This window comes from Tamandua tetradactyla, chromosome 3, assembly GCF_023851605.1.
Source record: "Tamandua tetradactyla isolate mTamTet1 chromosome 3, mTamTet1.pri, whole genome shotgun sequence".
Classification (NCBI taxonomy): Eukaryota; Metazoa; Chordata; class Mammalia; order Pilosa; family Myrmecophagidae; genus Tamandua; species Tamandua tetradactyla.
In genome coordinates this window covers 10220886-10235982 of record NC_135329.1, presented here as the reverse complement: position 1 = coordinate 10235982, position 15097 = coordinate 10220886, and the positions used below count along the sequence as shown (strand labels likewise).

The following is a 15097-nucleotide window of genomic DNA, read 5'->3' as shown; positions in this document are numbered from 1 at the left end:
CTGCTCCTCTCTGCTCCAGCAGGCCCGACATGAGCTTCATCTGGTTCTTGAGCCCCCTTAAGTCGGCCCGCTCCCTTCTGTGGCACATGTGCCGCTGGCTCCTCAGCCTGCTGCACCCGCTCTGCACAGCCCCCCTTGCCCTCTTCCTCTGCTCTGCGCCCTGCCACCTGGTCAAGAAGATCGTTAGGGCCTGAGCCCCGGCCGCCCTGGGTCCGGTACTTCTCCCTTCTTCCTGGGCCACATGCGCAAAGTACACACAGAGCAACTTCAGGCTTTCAAAATGGGATCACAGACTCGGAACTGGAAATGACCGTTTTACATTTTTACATATTAGGCTAGAGAGGTAAAGTCACTTGTCCACGGTCACCCAGAAAATCAGGGCCGAGCCAGGACTGGGCTTCCAGATTGACAAGCCAGGGCTCCCCACACGGCACTGTTTCCTCTCCCAGTCACAGAGACCCAAACCCGACTGCTATGGCAGAAAGAAGTTGAGATGGGGATGAGGAAAGGGGACAGGGTCTGGTTAGGATTGGCCAGCAAGTTCCAAACAGCTCCTGCCAGCGTGCCACCACCTCCAAGCTGTCTTCTGTCCTGCAGGGCAGTGTTCCACCAGATTCAAGTGTCTCCCTAGGCCGCATTCCTTGAGTGCCCCCCTCTGCCCGTTGTGCTCGCAGCTTTCTCTAACCTTATTTGGCAAATGAGGAAACTGAGGCTCCAAGTGGCAATAACGTGCCTGTCACAGCTGGGGTTCCACACCAGGGGCCTGCCCCCCAAGCCCGTGCCCTGTAGCCCCATTACACGGAGCCCAGCCCTGGGAGCACATGGCCCATGCTTTGAGGAGTTGGCAGGGCAGTCATTTGAGAAAACATATGCACACTTCAATTTCATATCTTGACATTTTATGAAACCTCTTTGTTTTGTAACAGAAGCAACAGAAAGCAAAGCTCAACAAGCTCTTGGCTAGGATGCTGTGCAGAAGGTAGAGCAGCAATTGGCACCCTAGTGCTAGGCGAGTTGGCAAGGGTGGCCTGTGCCCCTCAGGGTTCCTCAGATTCCTGCCAGGGTGTGCTGGGGACAGAAGCTTCTGTTTGTCAGGAAGGGGAAGAGGTCCAGAAATACTGACCTCACTGAGAGAGAACATGGGGCAACTCCAAACTGCTAAGTTAAGGTGCTTTCCAACAGTGAGACCTGCCTGCAGTTCTTCAAGTAGTGAGCTCCCCATCACCCCAAGTGTTCAAGTAGAGGCTAGATGGCCAACTTTTCCAAAAATGCTGTCTAAGCCTTGGGAAGGTGACTGGAGGCTCTGGAGCGTCCTGCCAAGAGGACAGATTTGATCATCAGCAAACCGGAGGCTCAGCAATGGGCTTACATACCATCTCCAGTACCCACTCCTTTTGAGACCTTGGCCACGCCAGGGCCTCCTGGGGTCTGGCAGGGCTGAGGGGACGGAGTGCCCTGGGAGAGGGCTCCCGCCACTGCCTGACCACTGCCCATCCCTTCCCCCAGCCGGCCCGACACAGCCTTCGTCTGGTTCCTTAACCCTCTCAAGTCCATCAAGTACCTCATCTGCAACCGCTACAAGTGGCTCATCATCAAGATCGTGCTGGCGCTGCTGGGGCTGCTCATGCTGGCCCTCTTCCTCTACAGCCTTCCGGGCTACATGGTCAAGAAGCTCCTGGGGGCCTAAGCACCGACCCTCCACCCCTCACCCCCCACCCGTGGCTTGGACTGTTTCCCTTGCCCCCTGGGGATCCTCAGGGTCCCAGGAGCCCACCTCCTGCTTTTCCACCCCAAGACTGCCGTTTGCCCAGTCATGCCCCTTGTCTCCCGGCCTGGGGGGCTGCAGGGTATGGGAAGGGGTGGGGGGCTGGAGCAGCTCCCTCGCGCCTCCACCTTGCCGGGCATCGCCCTGCTTCAGGCCCCGGCACCGGTGGAAGCTGTCCCAGGCCCACCCCTGAGACTTCCAACTCCAGGACCAAAGCACTAATGAAATAACCAAGAATCATGGGCCAGTGCCAGGGCTTTAAAAAGGAATGAACCAGCACAACACCTCGCCCCCCTAGACAGAATTTTCCAGGAGAGTCCAATGAGAATGAGTCTTTGTTCTGCAGAAGTGGGCAAGACCCCACCCCAAATCCTGCCGGGCGGCTGCCTCCACCCCCCACCGCCCACTCCACTTGGCTCCTCCTGGGCCCCAGGCTTATGGGGGCACTGGCCTTGGCTCCCACCCCTGTCCCCTCCTGCCTGTGGGTTTTGGTCACTTCCCAGACCCGCATCTGCCGGACGAGCACTCCAAGCCGACAGGAGCAGGGCGAGTGCATGACCCCCGGCGCCCCTGCAAATCCCCGCCCCCTGCCCATACACCCCACCTTGGCTCAGGACTGCCCTCCCGCCCCCCGCCTGCCAGAACTGGGTTTCTGTTGGCTTCTTTCCCTTTCTTGAGTGGTGGTGACTTTCCTCTTTAATAAAGGAAACCAAGCGCTGAGCTGATGATCAGCCCGCAGTCCGGGAGGCGAGGGGAGAGCCAGGTGGGGGCGCAGGGGCTTTGGGCACGTGGGTAGCCCCTCTAAGGCACAGACCTGACTGCCTGGCTGCCCCTGGGGGGACCCTCACACCACAACCCTGTGCACACACACCAGGATGGGCCCCTGAAATCCACTCAAAGGGTCCCCTGGGCCCGCAGCCAGTCTGAAAGCCCAGCCCCACCCAAGGAAAGCGACCACCTCCGAGACTAGGTGCCAGCTCCCCCCAAGCTGCTCCCTCACAGGGGCGAGCTTGTTCCCCACCCCATGCAGGCCCTGGACAGAGGCCCCCCATGACAGCAAGGTGGGGGCAGGGGACCTGGGCTCTTTCAAGAGATTCAGCCACAACTTTTAAAAGGCTTTAATCATAAGTTATAGCATCTCAGCAACTCCTCTTGTTGCCTTATTTTGACAGACCCTCGGAAAAGAGCTCTATAAAGTCCAGAGTGGGCCCAGTGCCACTCCCAGGGTGACACAGCCTCTCTGCCCTAAGGCAACAGCCTTTTGGGCCTGGCTCTATTTTGTGGGCATCTGGAACACCTGAGTTGGGGGAACTTGCAGTTCCGAGTTTATCTGGAAAAGAAAGAACACAGTCATTCCATTTTCCCCAGGGCCCTCCCTCTTCATGACCTCTGTGGGGTCAGGCACACACAGTGCCTCTCCCCACAAGACTCCAAATCCCCGCAAGCATTTCCTCTCCAACATTGAAAGATGCCTTGGAAGGTCCCCGAGGCCCAGCACTGCTTACTTAGCTTCTGCTCCAGCTAATCAACCTTTGATAACGCTGTTCTCTTCCCCTTTAATTCATTCTCTTAGCTCTAACATCTCCCCTCCTTTGCTGTCCCCAGCTCAGCTCTGCTCTCATCCCCTTCCCCATCCTCTTATATATAGTAGCATTGCTGGAAGCATGGCCTACATAGTTCCCAGATGTCACAGGCCGAGATGTGACGATGCCTCCCTCCAGGTGTGGCCCATAAGCATCCCCAGTGCTTGGACTGAGGCTGGCCTGGGTCACTGCTCACACAGGCAGCTGAAGCCATGCACTTAGCCCAGCGGGTCACGGCCCTCCCGGCCTCGCCCTCCTCTGGGGGAGGCTTCCAAGGCAGCAGAGGAGCAAAGGACTGTGCTGTGAAAGGGCGCTCTCCTTTGAATCAGAGATGCTGAGATGTTGCCTCTTGCCACGGCGTGGGGAAGTTGAGGCCAGAGGATCTGTGCCCACGCGAGGAGGCCCTCCCAGCTGGATGACAGGCCAGAGAACCTGCGCTGGCAATGTGGAAAGAGCCTGTGGCTCTGGGCAATTCACCAGTCTCCAAGTTTTGATTCCCCTTTTTGTGAAAAGGGGAGGATAATTTCTGCCCTACCTACCTCACAGACAGGTGGTGAGAGGGAGCTGGGAGCTGTGACACTATTACTGGCTTTGGCACTGCTCATAAGAACCGTGCCAAAGGGCTGGGGGAACCAAAACCACGGGCATCAAAGGGACACTATAACGAGCCAACTGTCCTGGAGGAGACCTCAGGCAACACCCACACCCTTGCCCAATAATTCTGTCTCAGCCTGAGGTCTGACTGCTGGTAGTTTACGTCACACATCACATCGCCACCCTCCCGGGCCTCTGGTGGGGGAAGGGGCCTCATTTTCCAACACCATCTCTAGCCTGTGCCCCACCCCACCCCAGCTCCTGCCTGCTACCCTCCCTGGAGGGTCCCCACCACCCACCTTGGAATCAAGATACTGCTGCAGCAGCATCTGGAGTTCTGCATTCTGCTGCTCCAGGGATTCGTTTTCCATTAGCAGCTGGGCTCTCTGGGTCAGGACGAGGCTTTGGGCAGAAAAATAGGTCAGAGGTCAGATACTCCATCCTCTGCCAAGGTGAGGCCCTAATCTTGGGATTTCTGGTCTGGTTAGAGCAATCCCAGAAGCTGCCACCGCTCCCAGAAGCGTCACGTATCACCCAGCCACCAGAGTAACCTGGCCAACGTGAACAAGCCAGGCTGGCAGGAATGGAACGGGGACAGCCTGAGGGCCACAGGACCTCACCCAGCCCTGCCCTGCCCAAGTCACACATCCTGGCCAAAGGCAGGGTTTCTCACGAAGGTTTCATGTGCCGGGAAGGTGGCAGATGTGGCCTCTCCACGCAGCATCCTTCCTCCACCAGTCTGCCCTCTCCATCCTCCTCCAGGGCCTTGGTTCCCGCACTTACTGGTACTTCTCCAGGGCTGTGTACAGGGCATCCCAGAGCCTCAGCTTGGTGGGTGGGATCACCGTTGCCAGCGCTGCCCAGTACTCGGAGTCCTTGGAGTTATCCCGCCCTTCCTTCAGCAACTTCAGCAGTGGCCGCGAGCCCCTGCAGGTCAGGAGCCATGGATTGTCACTGCCCCTGCGCACCATCCAGGCCCCAAGCAAGGCCAGCTGGGGCATGCACCCCTCATAAAGGAATGGCGGGATTCTCACGGCTGCTTTTCCCCCCCATTACCATCCCGCTCAGGCAGATTTGGACAGGCCCTCGGAGCGCACACATGCTCACCATCGTTTCCTGATTCCTGGGGCCATTGCTGAAGTTTTAGGCACCCCCTCTTTCTCTCAATCCACTTACCTCATTGGCTTTACAGCTCCTTGACCACCCCATTCCCTTTACTACTTCCTCTGAAACAGCTCTCAAAACCTGCCGTCCCCTCACCCTGCCCTGCCCTCAGTGACAGTGCTAACCAGGATGCTATCACATCCCGCTGGGTCACACCTCTCGCCGCGCTCCCTGCACCAGCATCACCCTTCCCGGCCACCAGTGATCTTCCCAAAGGGCAGGTCTGATTGCAGAGCCCCCACTGCTTAAACCCCTTTCCTGGCTCCCAGTCAACAGGCTCTCCGAGATCAGGCCTGGCCTCCCCACCCCCCAGCCCCCACCTCCCAGACACTGGACACTCCAGCTGCTCCTCCCTGTTATGACTCCTGGACCACGCCAGGCCTTGGCCCCGTTACGTCCTGAAACGCCCTTGCCCCACTTGATCCATCTAGCAAAACCCAGCTCCAGCTCCAGTGCCACCTCCTTCCAGAGCCTTCTCTGACATGCCGCCATCTCCTCTGAACCACTCTACACCTTGCACGTGCTTTTACCACCGTTCTGGTGCAAAGTGCTATCCCCCAGGCCCGGCACAAGGTAGACTTCAATAAATGTCTGTTGAATGAATGAAAAAACACTACTCTGGCTGTTAACCCTCTTCTCAGATATCCTTTTACTCACTTCCTTGAACCCCCATGCAGCAGCCTCTTCCACGCTCACTTGCATCTGCCTGGCTCCTCATCATATCCCCATCCCCCCCAATTCTCAGGTAAGTCCCTGGCCCCACTGCCCACCTGGGCTTCTTCAGACCCATGACGAATGCCTCCAGAGCCTTGAGGACGTCATTGGGGTGGATGAGCCTGGGGGAAAGTGGGACCTTCTCTTCTTCCTCCCTCTCTGGAAGGTTTTCCTCCTTTCCTTCAATGGGAAGGTTTTCTTCCTTTCCTTCGAGGAGGTTTTCCTCCTTTCCTCTGAGGGGAAGGTTTTCCTCCTTTCCTTCTTCAAGGACAAGCAGCTCTACTGGCTCCGGGGCTGCCCCTATGCTTGCTCGTTCCTGCAGAGGGGACAGAGATCCCAGTAGGGGACCCAGGAATGGTGAAAGGGTGAGTCTGGGTTAGGGACCCACAAACACACATCTACGAAGAAATACAGGAAGATTAAAAAATAGAGAAAAGTTGACCTAGAGCTGCAGAGGGAGACATTTACTCAAAGAAAGAAATAACGAGAAGAGGGGAAAGAGTGGAGACAGAGGAGGGGTCCAGGGAAAGGCACAGAGGGGGCTTCAAAACCATAATGTTCTAGCTCTTAATCTGGGTTCCCAGGTGTTCATTTTATTGATATCCACAAACCTAACTTGTTATAAACATCCTCAGAAATCACAGTACAAATTCAAGTTTATTTTTTTTAATTTTTAAATTTTGTTTTATTTTTTTAATTTAGTAAGTCTCTTTCCTACTCCTGTCTCGCTTCACCCACTTAACCAAACCAATGTTATCTGTTTTCTTATGTATCCTTCCAAAGGAATAGTATGTATATAGGAGCAAAACATACTTATGTGTCTATGCGGACACCTGTGCATACTTTTCCTTCCTGATTTTACATAAACAATATCATACCCAGTTCTGCACATGGTTTTCTTCATACACCAATAAACCCTAGAGATCTTTCCATATAATTTCATAAAGAATTCATTTGTTTTTATGGTTGATTGCATTCCATTGTGTAGTTGTACCAGATATTATTTAATCAATTCCTTAATGATGGGCATTTAGATTGTTTCCAATCTTCTGCCGTTTCAAGCAATGCTGCAATGAATTATCTATAATAACCACATCATTTCAAATATGTTGACATACATCTGCAGAATATAAATCCTAGAAGATAAATTGCTGGGTAAAAGTGTATGCAGTTTGGTAATTTTTAATTGATATTGCCAAACAATCTACTCTCCCACCAGAAACATATGAGAGTATCCCTTTCCCCCACTCCACCATCACTACGTGTCATCAGACTTTCAGATCTTTGCCAACCTGACAGGAGAAAAACAGAATTCAGAGCAGTTTTGATTTTTATTTCTTTTATTACAAGCAAACTTGATTATCTTTTATGTCTACACAAACATAAACTTACAGATGGTGTCTGTTCATATCCTTCATTTGTTTCAATGAGTTACTGGTCTTATTGATTTATGGATGCTCCTTATATATTAAGGATAATAGCATTTAACTGAGATATGAGTTGAAAATATTTTTCACCAGCTTGTGGTCTATCTCTTAACTTTGCTTACAGTGGTTTTTGCCCTACAGATTTTTTTTTTAATGCAGTCAAATGCATCCATTTTTTACCTTTGGCTTCTGGATTTTGTCTACCCATTCAAATAGTCTAGCAGCTCTTTTTGGAAGCATATCAGGATAACTACCGTGCAGCTAACAACACTAAAAACATTTTAAAATTCAAATAGTTTTTAATACGATTTAATGCCTTTCTTCAGTATAGTTGATATTTGATTCTCCTACTGAAATCAATCACAATCAGACCACGTACTGCAAAACAGGCCCTGCTTTTCAGGAAAGTGTTAAGGATCTAGACATTCCAAGCTCGGTTGGCCCGGGTCTCGTAGTGGCTGAGGCCTGGCGGAGAGATGACTCAAGAAAAGTCAATATGGCCTGAGTATGAAAACGGCACCTCGCCCCAGCCGTTCTTCTCTTCACAAATAGAAAGATAGCAATAATGAGAAGGTAAACGCTGAGTTAGCTATCCTGGACCCAAAGCCCCACAATTTCTCTAGTGGAATTACGAAATGGCAGCAATGCCCTCTGAGGGCTTCCGGGAAAATAAAAAACCTTATGAATTGCATCTCACCTTACCTGGCTAGGGGTTAATTTATGAGCTCGATATTTGAGGAAGAAGTTCACCAATTTATACAAGTCATCCTCATTTTCAATTCCAAGGGCCTGTGGGAGAAATCAGATGTTGCTCAAGCATCTACCAAAGACAACCAAGTAACTCCATGGGACCGGGACCTCCACAGACCCTCACCTCCTTGACTTGCCCCTTCCACATCCCTGGAGCCTGGGGCCCCTGGCCCAGAGCACAGGACGCGCCAGGACCCGGTCAACCCTGGAAAACGGCAGTGGAATCAGGGACACAGACCCATCAGGACAGAGAGAAGCATCTCCATGACGTCAGGAACAGCTCCACACACATTTGGTGCTATGAGAATGCTACGGTGGGGCTGAACACATGATTGAGTTTGGGGGTGTAAGGAAGAACCCGCAATCTGAGAGCTGGACTATAAAGGAGAGGAGGTAGGAGAAGAAGGGTCAGGGACGGGAGACATCAAAACGGTTCTGAGGCCAATTTGCTGCAAGAACAGTAAGTCTAGGGAAGGATATATTGTGGCCCCAGGGAAGCTCCAGAGACCTTCATCTACTGAGGCAACAGCAGAAAAACCCAGGGGCTATGTGAGAGCGCAGCAGGCTGTGCCCCCACCCACGGCACATGGAGCCCGGTGGGACTCACCGAGAAGATGGCATCCAGCTTCAGCAGACAGCACTCACTCTTCTCCAGTGGGAGAAGAATGCTCAGCAGCTTGCTCTCTATCAGGAAACCCTGAGGAGAAGGAAGAAGCACACCTCTAGTCAGAGGCAGGTTCTGGGAACGAGCCCTGGGTCTGTAGCCTCCCCCTGTGTGGCCAATCAGGGACAACTCCACAGGACAGAAGCCCCAGGGACGAGCCTCTGGGCAGCAGGGCCTCCAGAGAAAGGCCACCTTGGAATGCCCAGGTGCTGTTCTCGGGGAGCAGGGCCAGAGACAAAGCCATTCCTCACCATGGATTGAGTTCCCCTCAGCCTCACCACCCCCACCCAGGAAGGGTGCTAACTCACCCACAAACCATTGCACAGATGCCTGAGTTCCCCAAAGTAGTTCAAATCTGATTTAGTCACAGATTCCCACCCACCCGAATCACTTGGCCCATGTTCTAATCCCCAAATGCTAACACAACCCAGTGGCAGCCACTGAGCTGGAGGAGAGGCAGGGAGGGAAGGAGAGGGTCAGGTCACCTCAGAACACAGAGCAAAGGAAGCAGGAGGGAGCAGGGGGCAGGATTTGAGAGCCAGGAAAGTCTGCAAAGACAGAGGGCAGGACCAGGCAGCTCATTCCTTCCTCAGGAGCTGCCCAAAGTGGCAGTGAAAGGGGCAGCCACCCGTCCTCATGCCAGAGAAAACCACTCCAACGGTCCCAAGTAGACTTGGGGTGGCTGGTACTTATCCCTCTTTCATTCTTCTTAGAACTGTGAGATCTAAAAAAAATACTGCTAGTAGTTTGGCAATAACCTGACTTCCAGCTGAACCAGCCCCAAGGCAGCCTTCACTCAAAGTCTAATCTTTTTTGGCTAATATACAGTCCAGACACCCAAAGCCTACAAGCCCAGCATACTCTCACACCAAGCTCCACATTACTTAGCAGATGGGTTCTTGGAGGCAAGGCCGGTGTCCCTTCTATCTCAGAACCACCATTATTTTAAGTTAGCAGGGGCCTGTCAGCCGACCTGGACTGCAACTTGCTGACCCACTAAGAGAAGGACCATTTCCCAGATGGGCCAGCGGTGAGGCCTGGCCTCCCTGCGCACGCCCCGGCGGAGTCCAGGCCCCTGGCCCCGGCTCTCTTGGATGAGGCACAAACAGGGCCGGCCCCCTGTAGACCCCAGGCCACGTGTGGCTGGGCTAGGGTCCACAGACGCGGCACACACAGAGGCAACAGTAGAAGGTCTGCTCCTCTGGAGGCAAAGCCACCCAGCAAGAGTCCCTCTGCATGGCCTTGGGGCCCAGCCTGGGACGCCTCACCGACTCGTCACACAGAAGCATCAGGATCTGTTTGGTGGTTTTCGCTGACACACGCTGTGGCAGGTCCAGGTAAGACTCCTGCTCCGAGGCGGTCTCTCCTGCGCCCTCCTCTTCTGCAGAAGGAGAGTAAGGAAAAGAAGATCATTTCTTGGCCTTGTGTTCTTTAAGAAACAATCAAATGGCTTTCCTTGAAAAAATTAACCTCTAAAAATGCCACTCTGATAAGGGGTAAAATAAATTGGGTGGATAGAAATACTAGTGATCAATGAGAGGGAGGGGTAAGGGGCATGGGATGTATGAGTTTTTTCTTTTTTCTTTTTATTTCTTTTTCTGGAGTGATGCAAATGTTCTAAAAAATGATCATGGTGATGAATACCTAACTATAATACTGAGAGCCACTGATTGCACACCGTGTATGGACTGTACATGTGTGAAGATTTTTCAATAAAAATACATATTTTTAAATGCCACTCTGAGGCGATATCAGTCTCCTTGTGCTATAGAAAGTCTATCATGTGGGGAGAGAGGATGGGTGCAGTGGGGGAAGGGAGGGGTCGGGTGGGGAATTGTGGGAATAAGAGACTCCATCCTGAGAACTCAGCCATTGTCAGCCAGCCTGTAATTCCTCCTTTTTCCAAATTCTATATACCTGGAAACATCAAAATCAAAATTCAGCCTTGAACAAGGAAGGGGAGGGGAGTGTGGGCCTATTTATTCTTATTTTAGAGATAATCTAGCAAATTTGCTATCCATTTTCTAAACATGTAACACAGCAGAAGCAGCCAAGTAAAAGGGGGCTGGGAAAATAGCTGCCTCACAGAAAAATAATCATGCAGCAAGAACTAATAGCTGACAGCAAGAGCCAACATTTTGAAAATTAAAATTAAAAAAAAAATTTTTTCTACACATTCATCATTTGAAAATAGGAATAAAAATCATTGCACTATCCTAGGTTTTGCTGGTTATTCAAAAGTTAAGATGAGATCATCTCTATGAAGAGATTTTGAAAAGTACAGGATGTCACATTGTTGGTGGAAATGTAAAATAGTACTATCCCTCTGGAGCAAAATCCAGCAATGTTGCATAGGCTTTTCCTGTGAGCCAGCAGGTCTGCTTCTAGGGATCCACCCCAACAATTTACTACCAAAATATGAGGAAACACATGCACGAGGCTATTTATTACAGTGCTGTTTGTAACAGCAAAAACAAGCAAACAAATAAAAAACTTGAAATATCCCAAATATCCACCCACGGAGGGTGATCTGAATATGTGAATGTTGTGTGCCACATTCACACAATAGGGTATCAGGTGAAAAAGGAATGAAGAATCTTTCTTTTACTGCTACAGAATGATCTCCATAATATATTGTTAAATGAAAAAAGCAATGTGGAGAAAAGTATGCATAGTATATCCTTTTGTTTACCTAAGAAAATGGGGTTGATATGAATATATATATTTGTTTATAATTTTAAAAAGCAATGGAAGGCTAAACCATAAATTCTTTCATAGTCACCCATAGGGGAGGGATGAAATAGTGTGGAGAGGAGAGGACAAAAGTCAGACTTCTCTGAATATACTTTGTTTTGTACATTTGACATTAGAAATATGGAAACATTTTATGTAATTATTAAACAAAATTAAATTTAAAAAATATCCTTAAGAATAAAAAATAAAAGGAAACAACAAACCCACATGTGTATCCAGTTGGTGACATAACACACGGAAACTATTCCAAGCGACTTTAAAACAAAACACAAAAATCTGTCTGTACATTCATCTTAGGAACCAAATAACAGCAAAAAAGTTTAAATTAGTTTTAGTAATTACTTGCTGGTAGTCGGTAAGGTTGATAATTTATTCTGAGAGTGCTCTGTGGTATAATGGGAAAAGCATATGAGTAACTGTTTTGGAGTCACTGAATACCAAGATTTTCAAGATGGGAAAAGGGGTCATACTTTGATGAAGTTAAGTAAAAATCCTGAAATCAGCTGATTAGAAAGTATTAGGATGAACTCATGATTTATTTTGTTTTTTAAAAATAACCCTATATACTGTACACTTTAGACCTTTAGAAAAGGTCTAAAAACAGTGAGCAGTCCAAAATAATGAGCATCCCAGCACCCAGACTGTGGTTTCTAAACATCATTCCCTGGTTAATGGGGCCAGGTCTCCTTGGAAAAATGGTTGTTTCCAGACTTAGGGCAGGAAAAGCACCAAGTGATCCTGGAACATCCAGTCATTCTGGAAAGCAAGGACATTATCAAAACCTGCTGGGGTCAGGTCACAAGGACCCAGAAGCCAGTGCAATGGCCAAAGATGGGATGATTTGAACACTGATAAGAATAAAAATAACTGCAATAAAATGAAACACATAAATATGTTTAAATCCATATTTCCAAAATATTTTTTTAAAACTCAATGGTCTCCTTTGGAGGATGCTAAAGACCCACTCCATTATTCTGCAACCTGGTAAATATAAGCATCTAGCCTGCTTTTCCTGTACAAATTGGATCTCAGGGTACCATTAACTGATGCAGGGAAGATCTCTTTTTAGACTCTTCAGGTTAATAAACTAAGATCTAATGGGAGAATTAAGAATACTACCATTTTGCAACCCCTCGTGCAATTAGTGGATCTTAGACAATGATTTTCAATGGCTGCTAACATCATACAAAAAAGAGACAACCAGACATGAGTTCATCCTGATGGATGTATACCACAGTGTATTTTAGCAGGTCCCTCCAGCTGTGAGGCATCTATGATTCCGTTCTGGTCACCTGTTTGCATCAGCACCTCTTCTACTATTTGGGTGGCAGACTTCTGCTGTCGCTGAAAAAGAGGCCCCACGTTGTTCAGGAACCAGAAATCAGGTTCTGTCCAAGGAAGCCCCAGATGATGGGTATGGATAACTCTGTCTACACTGAAGGCTTTGCCTATCAGATCCTTTGCTTCCTCTTCATTCATCAGCCAAATCTCCCGAAACTTCTGGTCATCAATAAGAGCAAAATGCCTGTAAAGGAAAGTCACCAAGCATGGCCAGCTGACCCCATGGCCTGACCAGGGTCCCTCGATTGACAGCAGGGTGAGAACACGAGGAAGAGCTGTGGTAAATCAACCCCTGGGCCGTGGACTCTCACGTCTGGTGAACTGAAAGCCATCCCAACAAGGCTCACGAAAAGACAGGTAATAGGAGTAAAGGGATAGAGGGACCAACTGCAACTGGTGACACTATGCCTAATAAAATCACTGCCATTGCCAACTCTTACCCCCACCACTTTAGGGCCCAAATCCCTAAAATACCTCATGGCTTTCTGTAGCTCCTTAAATTGCATCACAAGGCGTTTGTAGTCTGAGGTTAGTGCCTGGTTGTCCTCCTGAAACTGCTTTATCTGCCTGGTATATTTTGATCTCAGATTGTTAAGTATATCATGCAGACTGTATTGAAAGCAAAAAATAAATAAAACACGTTAGTTTGCAGCTGCTCCTTTCCTCCATCTGACTAAGCCCTACAACAAACCCAGTACCAGGCTTGCAGAAGGGCGAAAACCGTCCCACATATTCCAAAACCCATCTCCAGTTGTGACCAAGGGAAGGAAGGCCATCGAAAAACATTCCAGAAGTCCAAACCCACCAAGAGGTAGCTGCCTACTCAGAAGTGTGACTGACCTTTCCACAACACACCATTTGTATGAAATGCAAGCACATAAGTCAGAACATACAAACCAAAATGTCCATAGCTAGCGTCAATCTCATATATTTAAATTATCTGTGCCAACTCTTTCTTGTCACATCATTTGGATGTTTATTTCACTATGAAACAAGAAACACAGAAAAGAAAAAAGTAGAAGTGTATCCCACAAGCCTGTGAAATATGGATCCTCTGTCCTCAAGGAGCTGATATTGTTCACAGGTCCAGTAAATCATTCACTCATTCATTAATTCACTCACTCACTCATTCATCAAACTGGAAATGCTAGCTTTGTGCCAAGACTATGTCTGAATACAAAGATGAATAGAACAAAGCACTATCCATCCAACCAGAGACAAACACCAACATTAATTACAAAATAGCCAAAAAGTCTAGAGGAGAGTTTTCTGCAGGGTACCAAGGGAGCCCAGAGGTAATGCCTCTAGCTTACCTGGCCTGCAGGAGAGAAAAGAGGTCAAAGTTTCTAGAACAGCGAGAGACAGTCACAACCTGGCCAATAGCACTGTGAATCCAGACATGCCACAGCCTGCCAATCTCACTGCTATCAGGAGCTCTGTGTTTGGAAACCTGTCACATAAAATACGTGTGGCAGGCACTGATTTTAGACCCAGGACCATCCCTCAGACCTCAAACTACTAAAGAGGTGTCTTACCGCAGTGCCCCATTTATACAGGAATAGAGAGGTTGAAAGCTGACATAATTTTAAGTTGAGAAATGCAAATTTTCCTTCCCCAAAGCATTATTTTGAAATCATCAGAAGGCCGCTAAAACATAAACATTCATCATTTATACTTCATCCTCAAGAAAATGCAAAAGTCTACTTAAATTAGCCTCTGATTAAAAGAAATTGCTCTTAGCTAGCCCATTTCCTTAACTACAGCATTCTAGGAGAATTTTCACATACAGACAAAAGTTTTTTTTTTTAACTTGCAATCCTAAAAGTGTTGTTGTCATTTTTCCCCCCAATGTCATTCAGTAAACGAGTGTCTATATAATAGCCATCTCATCATAGAAGCTGATAAAACAAAAAGAGACTCCATGTGATGAATGAAGCTCTGGGCAAGGCAGCGAAAGCAGGAATGGTCAGGAAATGATGGCTACAAGAGGAGGTGCCACAAAAACCCAATTGTCCTTGGTGACTGAGTGGATGCTAAAGATGCAGCTGGGAGAGGCTTGATTACTGGAAAAACTGGAGGAAAAGGAATGACAGGACTCTCCTAATCACAACTTATGTGGCATTTCCAGATTTAAAAAAAAGGGTCAGGGTGAGGATGTGAATTTACAGTCATCAAGAAAGAGATGAACTTCAAAGCTACGAGACCGGATGTACAAGGTGATGAGATAAAAATTAAAAAGCAAAAGGGTAAAGAAGGCCTGAGCTTTCCAGAATATCTTCACTTTGGCAAGAAAAGGCAGAATCACCCTAGGAAACAGATAGGGAATAAACTGAGAAACAAG

At 48.8% G+C, this 15097-nt stretch overlaps 2 protein-coding genes across 12 annotated transcripts in view; one reads left to right on the top strand and one right to left on the bottom strand.

The window, feature by feature from the left end:
* The window catches only part of OTOF (otoferlin), a 101513-nt gene extending 99293 nt beyond the window's left edge, over positions 1-2220 (top strand). For all 7 annotated transcript variants that reach the window (XM_077152345.1, XM_077152344.1, XM_077152340.1 and 4 more), the window contains one exon: positions 1507-2220. In XM_077152345.1, coding sequence (XP_077008460.1) covers positions 1507-1687 — 181 coding nt within the window. In that variant the 3' untranslated portion in view covers positions 1688-2220. The remainder of the gene's footprint in view (positions 1-1506) is intronic.
* Positions 2221-2868: 648 nt separating this feature from the next.
* Positions 2869-15097, bottom strand: part of DRC1 (dynein regulatory complex subunit 1) — a 58842-nt gene continuing 46613 nt past the window's right edge. For 4 of the 5 annotated variants that reach the window (XM_077152346.1, XM_077152347.1, XM_077152349.1 and 1 more), the window contains 9 exons: positions 13231-13365; positions 12708-12940; positions 9930-10042; positions 8605-8694; positions 7950-8036; positions 5877-6136; positions 4726-4869; positions 4242-4344; positions 2869-3095 (listed from right to left, as the gene is read on the bottom strand). In XM_077152346.1, coding sequence (XP_077008461.1) covers positions 3039-3095; positions 4242-4344; positions 4726-4869; positions 5877-6136; positions 7950-8036; positions 8605-8694; positions 9930-10042; positions 12708-12940; positions 13231-13365 — 1222 coding nt within the window. In that variant the 3' untranslated portion in view covers positions 2869-3038. The remainder of the gene's footprint in view (positions 3096-4241; positions 4345-4725; positions 4870-5876; positions 6137-7949; positions 8037-8604; positions 8695-9929; positions 10043-12707; positions 12941-13230; positions 13366-15097) is intronic. The other variant, XM_077152350.1, reaches the window with a different exon arrangement.